Source organism: Equus caballus, chromosome 3 (genome assembly GCF_041296265.1).
Source record: "Equus caballus isolate H_3958 breed thoroughbred chromosome 3, TB-T2T, whole genome shotgun sequence".
Classification (NCBI taxonomy): Eukaryota; Metazoa; Chordata; class Mammalia; order Perissodactyla; family Equidae; genus Equus; species Equus caballus.
The window spans coordinates 44,070,009-44,092,776 of record NC_091686.1 but is presented as its reverse complement, the minus strand read 5'-3'; the positions used below and the strand labels follow the sequence as shown (position 1 = coordinate 44,092,776).

At 38.9% G+C, this 22,768-nt stretch overlaps 1 protein-coding gene across 17 annotated transcripts in view; it reads right to left on the bottom strand.

The window, feature by feature from the left end:
* The window catches only part of PPP3CA (protein phosphatase 3 catalytic subunit alpha), a 287,954-nt gene that overhangs the window by 184,845 nt on the left and 80,341 nt on the right, over positions 1-22,768 (bottom strand). Inside the window, exon 1 of one of the 17 annotated variants that reach the window (XM_070263362.1) lies at positions 2,249-2,374. The exons of 15 other annotated variants lie outside the window; for them this stretch is intronic. In XM_070263362.1, coding sequence (XP_070119463.1) covers positions 2,249-2,273 — 25 coding nt within the window. In that variant the 5' untranslated portion in view covers positions 2,274-2,374. Of the gene's footprint in view, positions 1-2,248; positions 2,375-22,768 lie in introns of those variants that run through there. One more of the 17 variants, XM_014738622.2, reaches the window with a different exon arrangement.

Sequence of the window (22,768 nt, the reverse complement as noted above, 5' to 3'; positions counted from 1 at the left end):
TTAGACTTCCCTCTCCCAACATAAATTATCTAAATGTGAACTATAAAAATTTTGCTTTGTTTTTTTTTTAAAATCTGTGCCTACTTTCAAAGGAGAGGCCACCTTCCAAATAAACTTGAAGAAGACACTACATTTAAAGTATAAATGAATCTGTAAAAATTTATGTTAGAAAGAATTTTAAAATATACAGACATAAAGAATGGCTATCTAGAAACATGAACGGAACAGTGTGCAGGTAGAAAGATTTTCAACTTTGTATCTGGGTAGCCAACCACCCTGGTTTGCCCGGAACCAAGGAGGAAGTTCGCTCGAGTCAGGTCTTCCAGGGCTAAAACCAGAGAAGTCTTGGGTGCACTGGCACCAGCTGGTCTCTGACACACAAGCCGAAACAGATCTTCAGTTTCTCTTTATACAGCAGTGAACTAAAAGCAAATCATAAACATTTTAAAGAGATGCTTTTAGCAATTTGACTTTTTTCCTTCTCCCCAAAGCCCCCCAGTACATAGTTGTATATTTTAGTTGTGGGTCCTTCTAGTTGTGGCATGTGTGATGCTGCCTCAGTATGGCCTGATGAGTGGTGCCATGTCCGTGCCTAGGATCCAAACTGGCAAAACCCCGGGCCGCCGAAGCGGAGCTGGTGAACTTAACCACTTGGCCACAGGGCTGGCCCCAGCCATTTGATTGTTTATAACAGTTCACAATAACGCTTGTTTTGTTTGTACAGTTTAAGGAAAATGTAAATAAACCCTACAAGGCTTTTGAATATCTACTCTGTAAATTAGGGAATTTAGCCTACAATATTTACTTTTTACTTTCTGTTATATCAAATTAATTGGCCTTTATGTGTGAGTTTAAAAGTCAAGAAAAATAAATAAAATGAACTAAACTATTAAGTATTTAACTTAAATGAAAACTCTGTGAAGCCTAATCTAGGAATTTTCCTTTTTTATTAAATGCTTTAGATTATGTAAAGATTTAGATTATGTAAAGTACCCATTAACGAATTCTTATTTTTTGTATCACAAAGTGGTACTAAAATGCTTGGTAAATGATTAAAAGTAATAGAAAGCCTGTCCATTTTACATGAGTTAAGGCAGTGAGAAATTGACATGTTCAAAGTGAAAAATGTACAGAGAGAAATACTAGAGTGGCATGATCACCTGTTACTAGTCATAAATTTTTGCCTGAAAAACAAATTCTCCTCTGGCTTGTTTTCTAGTCACAAACTCACAGAGTTTGAATATTATTCTGAAATTATTAAAGAAGCAAAGAAATGTAAAGCCTTCAAAAGAGTTACTCAGGAATCATTCCGGCAAACAGGCTTTCTGATAGCAAACTTTTCAATCACTCGTATATTACCAGTGAATTAAATATAGGGATAGTGGGCTTTTTAATATATAAACTATTAAAGCATGAAAGATATTGCCTGAGATATTACTTCAAAATAATAAAACTTTTTTTAAAAAAATGATATACCTGAATTTTAACTGCCTAAATTATACATAATTTATACAATTTAAGAAACTAAACCCTTTTTACAACAAGCTAAGTCTAATTCACTTGTGTGGAGCTGAATTGCCTTAGAAGAAAATTTAAATGAAAATGGCTTTTAAAGGCATCTCATTTAGGGCTCAAAGAACCTTACTGAGGTTGATCATTCTCAATCAGCTTCAATCTGTCACTTCAGAGTTTTGAAAGGGTTACCAGATTCCTAAGTACGTAAACAATATCAGAATGTGCCACACACATAACAAGGATACTGATGTGTGCTCTTGCGTCAGGGCCAGCACTACATGAAGGTAAACTCCTGTGCAATGGTAAATGACTGCCAGCTGAAACATTCTCCCCTCACCAGACTACAAGCTTCAGGAGGGCAGGGGTTGCTCGAGTTTCTCTGCCACTTCCCTAAAGCCTACAGAAGTGCCTAGGCACACAGAAGGTGCTCAGGAAATATGCTGAATTAATATATACCATATTACGGCCACTGAGATCTTGCCTTTTAGAATAATCGTAAATGGCAAACACTTTAGAACTTGAACAACTAGTTGAAGGAATCATTTTCTTGGGTAGTAATTTCTCATATATCTAATACTTACCCCAAAACAACACAGTATAATAATTTTACAGCCATCTTGTCTAAAATTGTTTTACCTCATCTTTAGACAGACGCTTTCTCCACTGACATTACAGAAGGTAATACATAAATCCTTAACTAAAACAAATATTAACTCTTTTAACAGTAACTCACCCTTTGCATTGTGCAGGGCCCACATGACTTTCCAATAAAATCAACAATTTTTTCTGTATTTCCATTTAAATTTATGTTCTCCCTTCAAAGGATCTAAAAAAGGAGAGCGAGTGAAAAGTCAAATTCACTGTGGCTTGACTAGCAAGACCATTGCAGTACCACAGCTGATGGTTCATTCACATGACACACAACCTCACTCTGCCAGGCACTGGGCCAGCTCTGAAAAAACAAAGGGAGTAAGAGAGACATCAGCCCTTATCCTCACGGAGTTAGTGGTATTGTGGAGGACCCAGACAACAGTAACCAAAGGAACAAATAAAATAATCACAAATTATGGCAAATGCTATGAGGAAAATGGGGACAAAGAGGTCAAAGCAGAAACCTATTTTCACTAGTAGGGTCTGGACAGGCTCCACTGAGGAAGTGACATTTCACTCAAGATTGGAAGGACAAGAAAAATTTAGTCTGTGAAAAGCAGAAGGAAGCACATTTGAGGCACAGAACACAGCAAGTACAAAAGCCTGAGTGGGAAAGAGCTGAGCACTGGGAGAACTGAAAGCAACCTTGTTGACCTGAGCCAAGCTGAACTGTGCAGCAGCTGCAGCAGAGGTGTGAGCCAATCCTGTGGTGAGCTCTGGGGCTTGGATGGCCCTTCAGGGTTGTCCCAAATGGAGGAGGCAAGGGGACTGGGCCTTTGCAGTCTGCATTGACCAGGGAAGTGGTACAGCCCTGAGTGGTGCAGTCATGAGCAGTCAGCAGCCTGCCCTCCTGGAAACGGGCAGGGGAGGGCCTTGACTGTGAAGGGGAGCCCTGGCCGGGGCTCTGGGCAGGGCACCACGGCGTCTACTACAGCTGCCCACTAAGAACCCGACTTTGATCCAGGCCCTGGGGACACCATGCTGAACAAAAGCAGACAACGCTCTGTTCTTTCAAGAAGCCGATGTCTGATAGGGAAGAGACATTATTCAAAAACTACACAAACGAAAACAAACTTGTGATTGTTACAGATGCTAACACATGGTATTAGGAAAGCCTAGATTAAGAATATATATTGATGGTGGTCAATGTAATACATATTTTGACCTAAAATGTTTTGAATGTCTTACACAATTATTGCTTTACTGGCACTTTGATGACTCATAATTATCTTCAGGATGAAAACTCTAATGTAACCATCCTCCTGTTTGCCAGGACTCTTTAGTATAACTGAAACATACACACCTATCGCCTTCACTTAAATTAACGTCCTCTATCTACAAACACGGTTAATCAAAGAAAGTTTAACGAAGGTCAGAAAACAGATTGTGAGCAGTTACTGAATCTCATAAGCAAACTTCAAACAAAAGTTTATTTCTGCCAATAACAACAAGAGGTGGCATACATAACTTAGATTGTTCTGTCCTCCTTTGTACCTTATATGCAAATTAAATATCTCACTCTTGTCAGAAGAAAATAATTTTCTTAAAAAGTCATGGTCTCACTGAATTTTACTTTCCAACAAGATTGAAGCATCTTGTTTAATCTTACTCCTTGAAGCACTGAAGCATTTTTGTCGTCACTGTTATTACTCCCTTTCTCTTTCTCAGCAATGTCAAAATCTCAATAGTCTAATTTTTAAAGCAAACAAACCAACAAGCAAATAAATGAATTTGAAACTCTGTCTCTACAAACGGAGGAAAACAGTTGTACCCAGCTCCAGGAGAGGATGCGTCCTCTCAACTACCCTTGACATCACAAGTGGAAGCAAGCAGCAGCAAGCAAAAACAAGTACACAGTAAACACGAGGGTGATGGTTAAACACCAAGTCACAAGTGGGTAGGAAAAACGCTAAAAAGGATGGCCATTTTAATGATTCATCTCTGCTTTCTCAACTCTTCTCCAATCACACTATAAGAACAAAATATGAAGGCATACTAAGGCTGCCATGGGCCTTGTACACAGAATACACACTCAGTCCAAGAAGCTGGGAGCCCAACGCTGGCTAAAACGGACTCCTCAAAGTCATTACTTCTTTAGGTAATCAGTTACAGCAGGGACTCCACACACATGTCAAGCCAGGCCGAAATGCCATTCTCTAGACTTATAACAACAGTTGAAATGTAGCTCCACTGTGGTGGTGGTCGTGGGCTCCAACTGGACACTGACATCAGCTGGATCTTAAGCAAAAGGAATCTTCTAGAAGAGTTTGATTAGGAAGGTGCAGGGTAAAAGGAGGCCACAGCAACTGCATTTTGGGTAGCTGCTGGAACCCAGGAACGACAGGTTTGCACATCACTTCACTCTACAGTTCCACACATACTTGTGTTCAGAAAGACAGCAGAGGAAAGCATTTCCAGAGTGAGAGCAGAAGCAGAATGAGAGCAACAGTGAAGACGGTGAATGCTCTGAAAATCTTTTGGCCCTTTAAGGTGTATGTACACAGTAGAGCTCGCCTCTCTCCAGAGAACATCACTGCACACAACCAAGGGGGACCACAAGCTTCAGCAGCAGCTACTGGCTCTTACCAAACCACACGAAATTAATGCGATGTGGCTCTTCACAATGAACACATTTATAAGTGAATGACGAGTGCCTCATACGCTTTATTGCACTAGGTGAACCACTAGAATAATCAATTCAACCAGGTCTACTGGAGAGGCCCATTACATGTCTGATGGGCAGCTTTACTTTCTTCCCCTCCTTATTCAGATTTCTTTCTGTGAAGGGAAAATAACCACGTTGGTGTTTGAATTTAAATCTGGAATGCTGGGAAGCCAGCTACGCAAACAAAAAAAAAATGAAAAGGAAACTAGGATTTGGATAAGTCAAAGACACAAACAGATAAAAAGAAACATCAGGAGTATTAAAATGCTTTATGAATAAATCAGATATTTTCAATTTATTAAAAACTGCAAAATTCGGTAATATTTAGAAAATCTTTCTAAAAGTTAAAAAAAAAACTCAAAAACTTAAGGGTTTTAAGGGAATTATTTAAGGGAACTTAAGGGAATTACTGGGCCCCAACCTTAGAAGAATACAAACCAATATGGACACCTGCAGGAGGTCTGAGCGATCCACAGATAAATTTGCAGAGGCCACAGTAAGCTCCGCGGGGTGTAAGCAAGGCTCTTGCAGTGAGGCGATGGTGGTGGGATGGAGCGAAAAGAGAACAGCTCAGGCTTTACTTCCTGTAACGGGGCAAATCTTTGCACCCCTATGTAAAAGTTCTTCATCTATAAACTGGCAGTATCATTTTCTTAGCTACCTCACAGTTTGGATGGGAAAGCCACATAAGGTAAGACGTGGAAGGGCCCTGTAATGCTAGAGCACAACACACATAAAGGGCGGCACTGCCATTGCGGCCAGAATCAGCGCCACTGTCCCAACACAAAGCTGCTGCTCAACAAACATTTGTTGAACGAAAGAATGAACATTTTAAAATAATTGTTAAAACCTAAGACCAAATGACCAAATGAATCCAATATGTAACATTATATTAACAGACATATTCTGTAATGTTCTAGTTTTCTATAATAATTGCCAATGCTGATCCAGTGCTTACTATTTGACAGGCCCTTTTGGAAAGACTTTAGAAATATTAACCTGACAACTCCATGAGGTAGAATCGACTAAGAGAATCTATCTATTAATCTTTGTCTATAGATGAAGAAAATTACCCAACCCAAAATACAGTAGTAAATAATTTATCAAAATCTCAGAGTTTTTAAAGCGAAGATTCAATTCAAACCTAAAAAATCTAGCTCTAGCAACGATGCTTTTAATCTAAAACGAATGCATTAACACAAACACTCAGTGGCAAACTGGTAAGTGCACCTTGCGAATGTTACAGCAAATGACCAAAGCAGCATCTGCAGATAAAGTCGGTTCAGGATCATCGTTATCTGTGCTACGCAGTCATAATCTTTTCATATTCTGGAGCCAACTCGACAGCATCATATCAATTATATGGCCTCCTGCTTCACTTCTCTCTGCCTTCAAAATACTCCTTCCCCAAGCCCCACATATACTCATAACTGCGTATCTTAAGGAGCTTTGTATAGATGTGAAAATGCTTAAACAGGCGGAATTCTTAAAGAAGCATACTAGAAACACCTAGATTACATAAACGTTTACAGTCATTAGTTCACTAACAATTTACTACTGACTGCAATAAGTATTATATTAGATACCGAATGAGGATAGACTAGCAATTAAAGACAGAATCTCAATCAATTATCTTTAAAATCTAAGACACAAAACATACTTACGTGAGATAGCCTGGAAACAGTTTTTAAAAACCACTTATCTCCACTTGAAAACTGGTATGTGACTAGTTGAATAAAAAAGTTCTAAAGAGAAACAGGAAGGGTCAAATTCTGGGGAGACAAGTGCCAGAGAATAGAAATGAAGTTTAGGGCCAGCCCCAGTGGCCTAGTGGTTAAGTTCAGCGTGCTCTGCTTCAGCAGCCCAGGTTCAGTTCTCAGGTGCTGATCTACACCAATCTGTTAGCAACCATGCTGTGCTGGCGGCCCATATACTAACAGAGGAAGCTTGGCTCAGATGTTAGCTCAGGGCAAATCTTCCACAGCAGAAAAAAAAAGGTAAGAAAGAAAGAAATGAAATGAAATGAAATTTAATTATTCCATGTGCTTGAGATGCTTCAGTGAGAAAAACATAAATTTAATAAAAAATATAAAACTGGATTCTCTACCCATTTCTCACATCACGGATTCACACAACTTCCAGGCTATCTGTATGTGTCATTATCAGAATTAAACTTACTTAATTATCTGTATTCCGTCACCCACTAACATGGCACCAGCTCGTACAGTGGATCATTACAGGGTTAAAGTGAGCAGAAAGGCTGATGGTGACCATGGCAGTGACTCTAAATAAAGAGTGGTTCAAAAATGAGGAAAACATTTCAAACAAAACCATGTTCTCTTATCTCCTAGCCCTCACAACTACAAACTAGAAGAATCTTCTTCTGTTTTTTCCTTCTGGTCATCTTCCTAAAACTGCCCAACTCTCACCCTATCAATCTGTTTCAGGCAGCTACTTGACTCCCTGACACCACACATATGCACATACACACCAATGTGCACACACATTTCACAGACCAGATATGCTCTATTCACACACCTAAGGATATGGGCAATATCACCCGTTCTCAACCACCTATATAAGCTCTAGGCTGAGGAATAGCACACTGAGCTACAGGATGGAACTATGAAAATCAGTATATGCTTAACCATCCTCGGCCAGGAATCAGACATCCTGAATCAAACCCCAGATCTTTCCTTGTGTCTGTGTGGTCTTGGGTAGTTATTTAATCTTTCCGACCCTCACTTTTCTCATTTACTGAATCTTGGATGAAGAAATAGCTAATATACTTTCCAGTTCAAAACTCTTAATTCCTGAAAACATAACAGTGAATTCAAAAGGAGACAGAATAGTTTTGATCTATAGAAGGTTTTAGTATCACATTTTTCTATAGGATCACAACTGTTCTATGTCATGATGGTTGGCTCCTACTCTCTTACTGAGTAACATGTTGGCTTCCCTATGCCAAAGGCAAGATAACAACATTTTCCAATACTGCTAACATTTGAAACCTTAGAGGAATACATCGGTCACTCTGCTTTTAAATTATCTGATTTTTAGTTACAATGTGCTGTTTTAAAACATGCTTCCTATACAGAAGTTTCTTTCTTAAATGCCTTCTGTAGAAAAGTCATCCCAGGACCAACCTCCGATAATATGAATATCTTTATTCTCCACGAGACAATGTCTACTCTCCATGACACAAAAGTAAGTTAGAGGCTACACACTTCTACAGGATCTCCTACTTTTGTACTTAATCATTTTTGTAATGTTAATGAGAGAAGAGTGAAACAGGGAGGCTGCATAATTAACCTCTCCAATGTGTGAGTTGAACAACCCAGAAACAGCATACAAAGAAGTCAGCATACGCAGTATTCTGCTGAGAGCACCTAACACACAGCACGCTCACTTCAGTAAGTCATGGAGTGAGAGGAAGTGAGAGATCATTTCCTCACCACAGCGCTAATGAGGACTGACTAGGAGCACAATTGAAGAGTATGCTGCCCTCAGGCAGACAAGAGAGAGGCCACCAGCCCACAGACACAGGGACACACGAAGACTACCCAGGAAAACAAAACTGAATAGCTCCCGTTATTTGATGGGACACACACCTCCTATATTTTAAAAGGGTTTAAAATACTTTAGTAGCAGTTCCTTGAAGATGTACCAGACATGATCCAGTTTAGTTAAGCATGGAATGAGCTAACATAGAATTCCAAGTCCAACTAGAGGAAAGTCAGAGCTCTCTATTCTGCACCACAGCACCTGCCTGTAAAAGGTCAGATGCCAAACACGTGGCTCTGTAACAAACAACTTTAAAGGAAACTATTTAAAATCATTGCCAAGCTATGTCATAATTTTACACACGTCACTGACAAAAAAGAAAAGGTTGAAAAATTGACTCTACTTATGAAATTGGACTATTGTAACTGTCAGCCTGCACGTATTTCAAAGAAATCTCCTGAGATTTAATGAGATTGGTGAGTAGTTTCTCCTCTACCTGTTGGAGTGGATTTTTGAAAAATGGTTTCCCATAAAGTCTTTCACAAAGATAAAAAGAGATGCACTCCGATTACACAAGAGAGAAGACTCCCAGACTGCATGGGGCCACCTCCGCCCTGAGCGCACCTGCCCCGTCTCACCAGCCAACCGCACTGCTCACCTCGTGGTGGACTCACCTCTCCTGCCACTTAGCACCAGCTCCTCTTCACCACTAGCTCAGTCTTACCAGTGCTGCCACCAGGCCTGCAATCTTGATAGATCACCTTGGACTGGTTTCTGATTTTCACCTTTTTATCACTAATAGTGACAAGAACTGCATTCAATCACTATATACCATACACTTTCACCGTCATTTTATTTAATTCAATTCATTACCATATCCTGTAGGCTGTTTGTTTGCTTGAAAAAGTCTTAAATTTACCTCTTACCCTCCAAAGTCACTGCTACACCCCAGACAGGCTGTCTTCAACCCTCTCATGCAGTGTCTCAAGAGCATCCACCCTTTACTCCTCTATTCACCTAGTTGATCTGCAGAAAACTGAGCTTCCTAAAACACGATTCAACACGTCCTCTAAAGTCTATAGTGGCTGCATCTACTTTCTATTACAATATTTCCCAGTGTATTTGTCACAAGAAAAATAAAAAAGCACCCACAGCCGACTAGGTTTGAGATATTCTGCTTGCTCTAGCATCCTCCAGGAATCTCACCATGTACAATAACCTATTAAAATCTCTTTGGTCTTGAGTTGCAAAAATTAGTTTACTTTAACTTATTCCATACTTGTTTAATCAAGGTGCCCTTCTTTCCCCCAGAACATGCATTAATAGAGCAATCTGGGAAATGCTATTATCATGTATCAATTCCAAACACCTCCCTGGCTTTCAATTCCCTCCTCTGTCCTTGTGAACCAATGGCACCCATTTCCCATCACCTTCTTTTGCCTCTGATGTAGCAGCCCACTTTCTCTAAGTGCGTTATACTCATCTCTTTCCCAACCCAGCTGCTCACGTTCTCTCTCTATCTCTGCCTCCTCTTTTCTATGCACTTAAATCCCGCTTAGTCTTCAAAGCCTGGTACAATTCATGTCTCATCCATGAACTCTTCCCCAAACCCTTCATCCTACGTCTGGCCTCTTTCCCAATTAGAGCATAACCTCCTGAGAGGAAATAGTATGTTTTATGTGTCAGGTTTTCTTTATTTGTAGCAAATGTGCATGTAGCGGGGGCTGAATGAGTTTGTACTGATGCCATTATTATTGACTATCTGACACAAAGAAATGCCCAATGAGAGTGAAGTATCAACCACAATCCACTCACTAGAATACTTGTATGTTTTTAAGAGAGGAAGAAGCCAGCGAGATGCTCCTTTTTATTTTGATCCTCTTCAGCCAGTGAAGTCATAAGAAGTATGGCAATTCAAAGTGATGTGAAAAGAAAGCTTTAGGCTACTTGTGCAAAGGAGAATAAAAAGCACGCCCAAGACCACTGGAAGGATTTTCAAAGAGAAGCAGCAAGACATCTGTTTTGACCCTCAGTCAAAGGACAATCAAATCTAAACTAGTGAGTAGTAAATTACAAGTTATTTAGAGTTAAAACATTTCTTTTAGTGTTAGTTTCTTTATAGAAACAAAATAAACATCTCTATATATTGCTGAGTATAAAACAACAGCCAGTTGAATCAGTGTAGACACAGGAATTGTGTGTGTATGTGTGGACATACACATACAAATAAATATATATATATATACATATAGCCATTTTGAGGTTTCCTACTCTATGTATAGAGTTCAAGGGCTTTGTCACTAGGGATTCATAAATACATTTAGTTAAACTGTGGTGCTAAAGAGGAAAAAGTGAAAAGGGTAACTCCTCCTAAGACAACTGGTTTAACCGTGGATTTGCAGCCTTCTCCTGTAACCCTCACCTGAGTCTTCCAGGGCCCCCATAAAATAACAGAATGAGAAAAATTCACCACTCTTACCAGAAAAACAAAACATACATAATAAGCACAACGTGCTTCCTTTAGAGCAAAAATCAGTTTGCACTCAAATGTGAACCACACATAAACTCATTAGCTAGAAGGGAGTACTCCCTATCATAAGGCCAATTTGTGGAAAACTGGATATTAAGTATCTTTTTAAAGCCTAGATGCAAGGAGATGTGGTAATCTCCTCCTTAGATGCTGGAAGAGATGTATGGTTTTAATAGATGTCTGACTCCTTGCCACCAATGAAGCTCTTTCCACACTAGCCCTTTCCATGTCACATCACAGTATTCTGCCTTTTCTAGTAAGCACAGTATGAGCATCATCTCTGCAATTATCACGAGCAAAGAATTCAAAAGGTTTAAGTAAGCCAGCATAATATGTTTTCCCCATATTTAATATTTTCTACTCAGTTTGTGATTTATCTTATATTAGGATATAGTCAGGAAACCAGAAACCATAGTAGATATTTCAACAAAAGAAATTTATATAAGAAATTGAGTGCAGCTGTTGGACAGCTGAAAGAGCAAAACAGCAACACTGCAGTAACAAAGAAATAAAACAGGAGTAATAAACCAATCAATATTTATAGAGTGCTACTATCTATCTGCCACTTGACTGGGCAGTGCCCAAAGAAGGACAAGAAACCCTTCCTTGCCTTATAGAAGCTTACAATAAAATGAGAGTGAAAAAAATAAATAACATATATATATATATATACACACACACACACAGAGACACACACATAAAAAGTTGAATAATATAAGCAATGTCGCAAAAAATTATGTAATTAAGTGCTCCTGAATGGTAGTGGAAAGGAGCTTTGAAAGAGCAAATATTAGGAATCAGAAAACTAAATTTCTTATCTAGCCACTATCTGTTTGCTATTGGCAAGTCCATGAACCTCTTTTGGCCCTCCCAAAGATGTAAAACTGAAGATTTTGACTAGATGACCAATAACATCCTATGATACTTTACCATTCAGACTACAGGGGAAGACACAGGAAGGTACTACAATGTGAAGGGAACTTGAATTTAGAGCCAGACAGACGTAAGTGTCGATTCAGTTTCCACATTAGAATTCCTTCCTTGTATTATTCTAGTTAGAATTAGAGATGATGCATTTAAGGCATGCAAAGCAAAACATAATTAGTACTACAGAAATGGTAGTTAGTGAATTAAAAGGAAACCACTGTTCTTCAGAGAAAGGCTGCTATATCACAAAATCTAAGAAGAATTCTCATCACTCAAACATTTAAATGTATATATTTATCCTTGCTCTTAGCAAATAGTAAACATCCTATCAAATTCCACTGAACATCCAACTACTCTGAGAAAAGCTTTTGTCATCAGCACTTACACTGACTGACTGACATCTAAGATCAACTCAGTCAATGCTGATTTAACACAGATGTGTGGTAGACAACCTTTGCTATTTCTAGGATTATCTGTCCTTTTTCCAAAGGAACTAATGATGCAGATCTGGATGCCCAATGGCTACAGACTGACAAAACTGTCAAACTTCTAATTAGTGAAATTCCCCCATTTTCTTCTGTCGGTCCCTCATTAGTAGCTACTCTTTGTAATTAAAACCTGAATTGAAATATTCTGAAGACATCTGTCAGAGATTCTTAAGTATTGAGTAACACTTAGGACAAAAATTTAAAAATAAATTATTGCTTTTTTGAGTTTTAATACATTTTAGATGAATGCAGGCATTACTACAAAGTTAGATGATTTCAATATCTTCTTTTATAGACATTTTATCTATCTTTGACGTAACTTTAATACTGTTAGCAAAAATAAGACAAATATATTTATTCCTGCTTTTTTTTTTTCTCCCCAAATCCCCCCAGTACATAGTTGTGTATTTTAGTTGTGGGTCCTTCTAGTTGTGGCATGTGGTATGCCGCCTCAGCATGGCCTAATGAGCAGTGCCATGTCTGTGCCCAGGATCCGAACCCTGGGCCACCAAAGCAGAGCACGCGAACTTAACCACTCGGCTATGGGGCCGCCCCAAGACAAATAAATTTAGCTTTACATTTTTATTTTATGTTATATAATATAAAATATTATTAAAATAATGCCTTTGCTATCATTTAGGAGAAATCAGTGTTCCTTTTTTTTTTTTTTTTTTACTGCATTCACTCCTCATTGAAATACCAAAGTTAAATAGAAAAAAAGAGCCAGCACAGAAGTTAAGGATCTATTATCTTGTGAGAGGGCAATATGTTAACATTCCAAGTTCTTGATATACTCACTTCAGTTATCAGACCCAACTGAGTTTTAAGAACACGATAGAGAACTTGTAGCAGATATTAGCTTTTAATTTCATTTTATACAGACAGACTTCTAAATATTTAGTTATCTGCTTTATTTTTAGTGTAGGACAAAAGTGACATTATGTTATTAACTTCCTGTTTAGTTGTATGGTGCATTAGCAAACACAGCTTTAATATGACAAAGCTAAATCATCACAGTGGAAATAAGTTTAATATTTTTATATTATATCACATTTTGAAGAGTGTCCCCTCAATATGTTTATAACATAATACAAAACATAAACAAATTTCCTACTTAATTTTTCATCAGTTGAATAACAAATCACCGTTTCTCTAATTTTCTCGGTGCTAAAGTGCAAGTGAATAGCCTTTTACCACTTGAGTCTGGGCAACTGTGGACGGGGACTCTGAAATGCTGCAGAGGGTATCGAGGTAACAGCTACTGAATACATTATTTCACATGTAACCTCTGCAATGTTTTATAGTCACAATTTTAAACACAAAGAAAAAATGTGAGAATTTGAGAGGCGATGAGAATTCTGATATGAAGAGTCTAAATCCTCTCGTTATAGATTAAGAAATTGTCCTCTAAATAAATCATGCCCCTTGGCCAAGGTGACACAGTTAGTGTGCTGTGGTGAAAAGGCCTGGAATTAAGAGTCAGACAGACCTGGATACGAAGCCAGGCTCCAACCCTAACTGTGTATGTCACACACATTACCGTATCATGGCCTCAATTTCTTCGTCTGTATAAAGGGCCTATTAATGAGCATTTCATCTGTTGCTGTGACAATTAAACTGAATAGAGTATTATGATGGTACACAAAGGATGGGAAGCACACAGGAAGTCCTATCCTTGTCAGAGAAACAGCTGCCACAGTCCAGGTTTCTTGTCCCTTTGTGTACAACTCACCAAGATGATATTCTGTTTAACTTGCTAGTGGCTTAAAATTTAAAATACATATAGTTTTGAAACTCATCCTAATTATGTGAATCATGAATTCAAAACTGTACCCTCTGAGGGGCCTGCCCCACGGCCAAGTGGTTAAAATTCCACGCACTCTGCTTCAGTGGCCTGTGGTTCACAGGTTCAGATCCTGGGTGTAGACCTACTCCACTTATCAGCCATGCTGTGGAGGCATCCCATGTGCAAAGTGGAGTGGGACTGGCACAGATGTTAGCTCAGGCCTAATCTTCCTCAAGCAAAAAAAGAGGAAGATTGGTAACGGATGTGAGGTCAGGGTGAATCTTCCTCACACACACACACAAAAAACCCTGTATCCTCTGCCACCTACATATTAAGTTAGCATAATTCACTAATCTGAAATGACTTTAACAAAGCTTTTTCATTCTATTCATTAGCCTCTGCTTTTTTTTCTGTAAGTGAGGTTAATTTTTTTTCCCAACTGCAACATTTTTAATAGGGTTACTGAGTAAGTGTAATTCTCTCTGTAAATACAATGGACTGCTAACCTCTGTATTAAGAGGAAATAAAATTTTTAACAGTCAGGTAAAATGTCTCAGTTGTGATTACCAAGTGTCCTTTTCCCTGAACAATTAAGTTAATACAATGATTAAAAAGAAAAAAAAAGGTTGTTCCTTCTTTCAAATAAGGTATCTTTATAGCCTATAAGAATGCTTTCAATTTTATGAGAAACTGTACTTCCACTTAATCCAAAGAAAATTTTCATATTACTTATCTTTAACTTCTGTACTACACATTAATATTAACTTATGAGAAAGAACTAGCAGCGATTTTTTTAGTTCTCAAAGTATCATAAAATTACATCTATATGCAGACAAATGTGGAACAGTGAGAAGAAAATGACAGGAAATCCTTCAGAGTTTCACTTCTCAGAGAAAAAGAAATGCATAACAATATATACACATACATATATATTTTTTTCTCTATGTTCTCCCAAAGATAGATAGATAAATTTCTTTCATTACATATGGTACCTATAAAGGAAGGCCTTAGACATTTTTACTTATGTTTTGCTAACCACAAAATTCAATCACAGAGATTTTTCTACTGTGTGAAAATGTGAGTGACACAGTATTCCCAGCTGCTGAAAGTAAATGGAAAGATCTACATAAGTTACACAGGACAGAAATTAAGTTGGCTCCAACAATGGCTATTGCTTTGGAATATAGAACACTTGACATTTCACTCTCCAGAACCACAGACCATTTGTTAAATGGCCTATAATTGCCAACCATGGGGATTTTCTAATGCTCTTCCTGAATAAGAGAAAACAAAAACGTTGTAGAGATTAAAAGCAACGTGCAAGTCCCAGATGAACTAAGGGTGTACACTAACAATTGCCAATTCAATAAAAGTACATTCTAACCCCCTTCCTTCTTCTTTTCCCAAGAAGTTCAAAGATAAAGTGGACATAGATTTTAGCCAGCTGGAAGAAACTTTTGCCATTCTCAAAAGCAGAGCAGGATCTTAATCTCTCCTATGAGCCAGCCTGCACGCAGATACCAAGGGTAGTGTCTGTGGAGGCGATGAGAGTCACAGGACAGTGACTCTCAATACTCCACCTCCTTGGCCAAAGGAGTAAACAGTGTGCCTGCAGAAACCGAGAACCAGATTCTCCTGCAAGAAAGGAACATACCCATAGTGCCTAACCATAGTCCTCATTTCTCATTCCTGAAACCATGTTTTTAACACAAAATGGGTTCCGAGGAGTAAATATGATCATCCCCAGTTCTGAGATAAGGAGACTGCCTACACGTCCAATTTTGAAGAGTCAGCTTACACGTCCAAATCAGACAATCAGCGACGTGCAGCCGCCTCCAACCCCAAACTCCAGACGTCTGACTGCAAACGTCACGTCCTTAGCCAGTCTCCCTATTACCAGGCCACGGCCAGTTTAACCTGTTCTTGTTTTTCTACCTTGCTCTCAAAAGAATTAAAGTAAACACAATCTTTTTCTTGGTTTGTCTGTCGTATGACTGAATATAGACTTTGGTACGGTTATAAATACAGTAAAGTATTACTAAAGGAATACAAACATCCACTCAACTAAAACATAATTATTCCTTACCTTTATCTTTTGATTTACATGTAATTTTTTTTCCTCAGTTGTCAATAACTATCCAATGAAAACTAAGACACACCACTACGGAACTGATGAAAGAAAGAGTCTGGGGAAAATCTCTCTATTCACATGGGTAACAAACACCATGGTAATGGTTTTTAGCTGTGTGCATCTATACAAAAAATGCTGCAGAGAATTTCAGAGTTCCAAGACCCTCTGAAGACCATATATTGGCTCCATATAGGTCCAAGTATAACCCTGTTTGATGGATACCTGAAATCTCAAAGCAAGTTATTGTTATTATTAACTTATTCTTTATACATGTGCACCCTGGCTCAGAGGCTCAACTCCTTCTGTCACTTTTTCCCTCCTTTGAAGCACTTCTTAACGATCTCTCTCTCTCATTTGTCAGACAGTTGCTCTGACATTAGCCTCTCTCTACCGTCAAGCCCACACTTAACGTCTGGGTGAAGTGACACAGTGGATGGGGAGGCTGTTACTGTGGCGGCTCCAGGGGTTTGCCTCTTGCTAAGGCATCTGATGGAGGGGGACCCCCTGCAGGCCTGGGAAACCAGCCCTGACTGAGCTGGTAGGGACTAAGAGTGCCTCCACCCCCTCCCCACCATCGCCGCCTCAGGATGACCTGGGTTTGTTCATGACCAATTCGGAGAGAAATTTGTTTAGAAACCTCTATTGTTGTATTACATATTATATGTAAGAATGAAGCATTGTTTAACAACGTCCATCTTTCCTCTCATTTCAGCTTACATTAAGCCTGAAAAAAACATGCTTGCTACCAGTTAGGGCAAAGACACTTTGTAATCTGTCAAGCACTTGGTCAAACTCAATCAAGTGTCAAATATTCTAAGAGTCCTGGTCTCATATAAAGTTTCCATCAAAAACAATAAAGTTTCATATAGAAAGATAAAAGACAAAAACCACATACTGAGACTGCTCATCAGGAAAAGTTTTCTTGCGGGGCCGGCCCGGTGGCGCAGTGGTTGTGCGCACATTGTGCTTCAGTGGCCTGAGGTTGCCTGGTTCGGAGCCCAGCTGCGGACATGGCATGGCTTGGCACGCCATGCTGTGGTAGGCATCCCACATATAAAGTAGAGGAAGATGGGCATGCATGCTAGCTCAGGGCCAGTCTTCCTCAGCAAAAAGAGGAGGATTGGTGGCGGATGTTAGCTCAGGGCTAATCTTCCTCAAAAAAAAAAAAAGTTTTCTGCTTATGTTTATTTAATGAAGTTACTCATGCTGGAATATGATTATCCCAAATGGCACAGCTTCTCTAACCAACACCACTAAACATAAGATTCCTGCTACACTATCTGTTAGCCTACAGTATTACATGTGAGACGCAGATGGTGACTGCTAACGTGGCACCATTCCACCATGTGCTCTTTGTACACCTAGTCAGGCTCAGAGCATCACTTAAAGACTAAAGAAAGACAACGACATTGTTGAAGCCAAGAATAGCCATCTTCCTTGAGCTCTCCTAAAATGTGAAATACATATACCCAAGCATCTTCAAGGGTAACAACTTATCTATGACATAGAAATCTGTTTTAATTTCATTTTATTAAATAAAACCTGAATAAAAACATTCATTTCTATAGTGCCCCAGACATATTTTCTGGACAAGAAAAAAAGGTATTTCTAAAAACCTACACTAAAAAAAAGATACAGAAAACAGATTATATATACCAGGGGAAGACACTTAAGGAAAACAACAAAGCATAAGAACTATTCATACTGAATTTGTTTCGTTTGCTACTAGAATGCATCAAGCGCATTAATGAAGAAAAGTCTCGGTAGCGAGCTGGCTTCGCATCCAGTTGCAGTACAAAGTGCGGAATTTTGCGCCATCACATAACCTCTATCTTGTAAATATTTTTACAGTAATTGAACTAAAAAATCCAAAATTGAAATCAGTAATACTTACTAGACCTCATATATTTAAGACCAATTAAAGGTTACCCTGTATTTAAAAATGATCTATTTCCATCTGAATGCAGTAAATATTCAGGACAACATGTACAAGGAAATGATACTGATGACCTCTTTTCATAAAGCGATTACGTTATATAAAGGTATTATAATACATACAATTAGCCTTGTAAATTAACTAGCTAACAGGCTAGATTGCTGGTAAGTCAACCTTTCTACAGCGCTGCCGGGCGCCGGGCGTGGTTCTAGTGCTTTGCATCTATTAGTTCTTCAGGCCTCACAACACCCTATCCAGAGTGGGCTATGTAATTTGCAGGGCCCAGTGCAAAATGGAAATGCAGGGTCCCTTGTTAAAATTGCATGATAAAAGCTTTTTCCTCTTTTCTATGGGGTCTCTCTCAACTGCTCATAAGATATCCGCAGGGCGAAGGCAGTCTTCACAGGCGCCCAGACCCTCTCCTGTCCCTGACACTCATCACATGCACCCTAGCTGCTCCAACTCCCGTCCCCCGCTCCCCCAAACCCAGGCCCCACTGTAGGCAAAGACAGGAAGAGGAGGCAAGAGAAAAGGCAGCCCAGAACCCCTCCAGAGAAGTGGAGAGGCAGAAGCAGGCAGGACTACATGGGAGCCAAGGCTCCAAGCCCCCAGTGCACGCTTCAGTGTCCCATCTGACTTCATTACAAGACATAAACCCACAGTTAAAGTCATGAGCAACGTCAAGATGGTGACTACAGAGCATTAAACACCAAGCAGGGGACCACATTCTTAGCGCCAGGCCATGTGCAATGTCACTGGCTGCATGCCCATGAAGCTGCTCCTGACCTGAACGAGAAACACTATTATCATCTCCATTTTACAGATGTGGAAACTGAAGCACAGAGGAGATAATTAATTTCCGCCAGAGTCACCCAGCATATAAGTGGCAGAGCCAGGATTCAAACGAAATACTGACTCTAGGATCTATGTTCTTCATACTACACTAAAAGGAAATTTAAAGAAGTACATTTCCAGTTCCTATAATCTAGCTGATTTACTATTTCTAAATGACTATTTCTAGTCTATCCATGTCTAGAAGGCACATATACAATTATTAGTTATAAAACCATATACAAAAATACCAGAAAAAACTCTGTACCTTATTCATTTATTCAAATAAGACCCAGATATAAAAAGGTGACTATTTGCTAATTTTAATTTCCAGCAAGGAAGGGAGAGGGCTATATTGTATGCATTAGCAGTATAACCCATGCCTTATAAAGTGATGCTAGCATTTCAAAGATCTGCTAAATCATATTTCATGTCATACTTAGATGAATACCTGAGTCCTAAAACAGGATTCTAAGTACAACTTTAAGGTTTTCAGAAACACGAGAATAACTGCCAGTACTTGAACCTCAAGCAATCATAGGACATCTCCCTGGCACTTTCTCATCTCTTTTGTGTACACATTTCCTCCTTCCTGGCATTATCTCCTACGACCCCAAACACCTGTGGTCATCATCCTATCTAATTATAAAAAGAGCTGTCTCTTAAATTTCCCCATCACTTTTTCCAATAAAAAATTCCAATGTCCTGGGGCTGGCCTGGTGGCACAGTGGTTAAGCACGCACGTTCCGCTTCAGTGGCCCGGGGTTCGCCAGTTCAGATCCCAGGTGCAGACATGGCACCGCTTGACAGGCCATGCTGTGGCAGGCATCCCACATATAAAGGAGAGGAAAATGGGCATGGATGTTAGCTCAGGGCCAGTCTTCCTCAGCAAAAAGAGGAGGATTGGCGGCGGATATTAGCTCAGGGCTAATCTTGCTCAAAAAAAAAAAAAAAATTCCAATGTCCCAATCTGTTCATCTGTTCAATTAATATTTATTGAACAAAAACCTGATTTGCTCTGTAGACTTTAAACTGCATGTTTGCAGATTGTCTGATTAAGTTAACACATTACTTGATGGATTATGATAATGGTATGATTTCAATAAGAGCTCCAGCACTTCCTCAGTCCCTGAGCCCACACTCACACTATTCTGGGCTTTCCAATGATCGGATCAGTCTTCTATCATATCAGCATGTCCATGTGAACGGAAGAGGGAAAAAGACAGCTCCTCTGTCTCAGGAGTCACCTTAGAAAAAGAGCAATCAATTCCAGTCTTCTTGGTGGGATATGGCAAAGAACATATCCTAGAAAATTTTAAAGTACAGGCAGTCACTTTATCTCTGTAGTCACTCGGCCCCTCCCACCTCCAATTTGTAACCATTAGACTTAATTTCTACAGTAACAAGGCATTCTAGAATTGTATCATACCCATGGCAGATAAGATCAAAAATCATTCTTTAAAGGTACGTATCCAAACAGACCTACTCAGTATGACTCAACCTCTTCCAGCCCCCAGGAGAGCTTGCTCTTCCAGTTACAATTTTGCAAACTATCCTCCAGGTTTACAGATCTGCCTGAAGCACTGACACCGCGAGGCCAGGGGCTGGGTCTCTCTTGTCTCTGCATGCAGCAAGAGAGCCTAGCACGTATTAACTCCTTCACGAATAAGGAGAGAAAGAATTATCAGATATAAATGCTAAGTTCACTATTGCAATTTGTATACTGGGTCTATACTTGTGATCAGCAAATAAACTGGGGGAAAATAATTTTAATCTCTATTAAAAAAAACTGTCTTGCATTTTAAATCTTTAAAAAGCAAGACTCAGTGCTTTGATGATTGTACTATAACTTCAAACTCCTAAATGTTAATTATTATAAGAGTTAGTGCTGATAGTTCTTGGTAAAGTCTCTACAAATAAAGATTGAATAATATAATTTGTATTTGAAAGGAAAGGTACACCCTCACCACTAGAAAACAGGAACAGTGTTCACCGGACACTCACACAAAAATGATCAGACAGAACCCTGTCCAAATGGACTTTGAACATGAACTTCACTTCATAAATTTAATGTGATAAATCAATACGCATTGACTGTTTCCTCGTTAGGCTAAATGTTAAATACTCAGTCTTGCCCTTTGCAAGTTTTGCTCCTATTGCCACTATGATCGTCTATAAATTTTGTCACTCAGTCACTCAAACATTTAATGACCTCAGCTTGTTTCTCTCTCTAAACTATACCTTGAAGACAAACCCTGTGTCCCACTACTCTTTGTAATTTCCATCATGCAAAACATAGAGCCTCATATTTAACAGAAAATGAGCAACATGGGCATGAACAAACTCTTCCACTCCACAATTCCATAAAAATGAAAAACGCGAGTCCCAGGATCAAAACATAAAGTTCTATGGAAAAATGTTTCTTTCATTTTTTGAGGAGCCAGAAACCTTCAACTTTTACAAATCTGAAATCACTGAAATGGAAAAGGCTATCGCTGGGACTTGGGATCTTGTCTCTCCCGGCCCCTCAAGCGCCCTGCCCTCACCCACCGCACAGCCATGTCCAGAGCACTACCCTGTAAGGTGTCTCCCACGGCAAACCTAAGACACCCCCCTTTTCACGTCTGGTCAAACATCCATTTCTTCAACAGAGTCCATGGCACTTCCAGAAAATAAGAACTAACTCACACCATACTGCAATATTTAATAACCAATAACTCCAGCTATTTGTGTTTATTAACGCTTGTAAAACATGAGGCAGAACATCTTGCTCTGTAAAAAATAAAAATAAAAAAAGGTGGAGGAAGGATGTCAACAATTTAAAGATATGGCACTTTGGGGAAGGAAAATCATCATTTACATGTAATTTCCAACCTGACACCGCTACAGTTCCTTCCATCTCTTCTCGCCAACTCAGTAAATAGTCCTGATTCCTATTTCATCAGAAAGCAGAGGTTCTCTATCGTCACTGTTATTTTTAAAGAGGCAAAAATACAAGGTCTCCATATTATATCAGCTGTTTTTAAGTGAAAATTATATTTCTTATTTTTTAGTTATTACCTTTTTCAGTGTGACAAAACAGGTCACCTGGCACTTACGAAATACAAAGCCTGCCCTAGAAAAGCAACGATGGGGACAGAAAGCAAGTCCAGACACAGACCCTCTTCTCCAGGATCTTATCACACTTATCATTTTTATAATTATCAATTTCATTTTTAAATCAATAAAACAACAACTCTGACAACTTCCTATCAACTAAAAGTGACAATTCTGCAATGAGAAAAGCAGTCTATTATTTAAATGTTAACCCTATGAAGGTAAAAAGCAAAATTTTAAAAATTTAAACTGAAGGTTGATTCATTTCCTCTCTTCTTTTACAATTTACACCTCTGTGTGGTGCCACCTGTACTGAAATGCTCTGTTCAAAGTGTCCTGACACATTAGAAGCACGTCTTGTTACTGTAATCACTGCTGGTATTGTGTTAATATTACTTTTTTATAAGGAAATCATAAAATAATCCTCAAATCTACCTTCTCGTTTAACTTTCTCTTCCCCTGCCCATTTTTTAAAAATGAATCCTTTTAAACATTTTCCTCTCTCTTTTGTCTACACTATGGTCATTGAATGGTTAAAGTAATTGGTGAATTACCAATACTAGAGTCTAACAAGGTATATTCTTTTCTGACCTGGGGACTGCTACTGATTTTCTACTCACCACTGTTGCTATATCAAGACTTTTGTTGAAAATATGTATTACAAATTGTAACAAAGAATACGTATGGCTCCTTTTTTTTTTTTTAAAG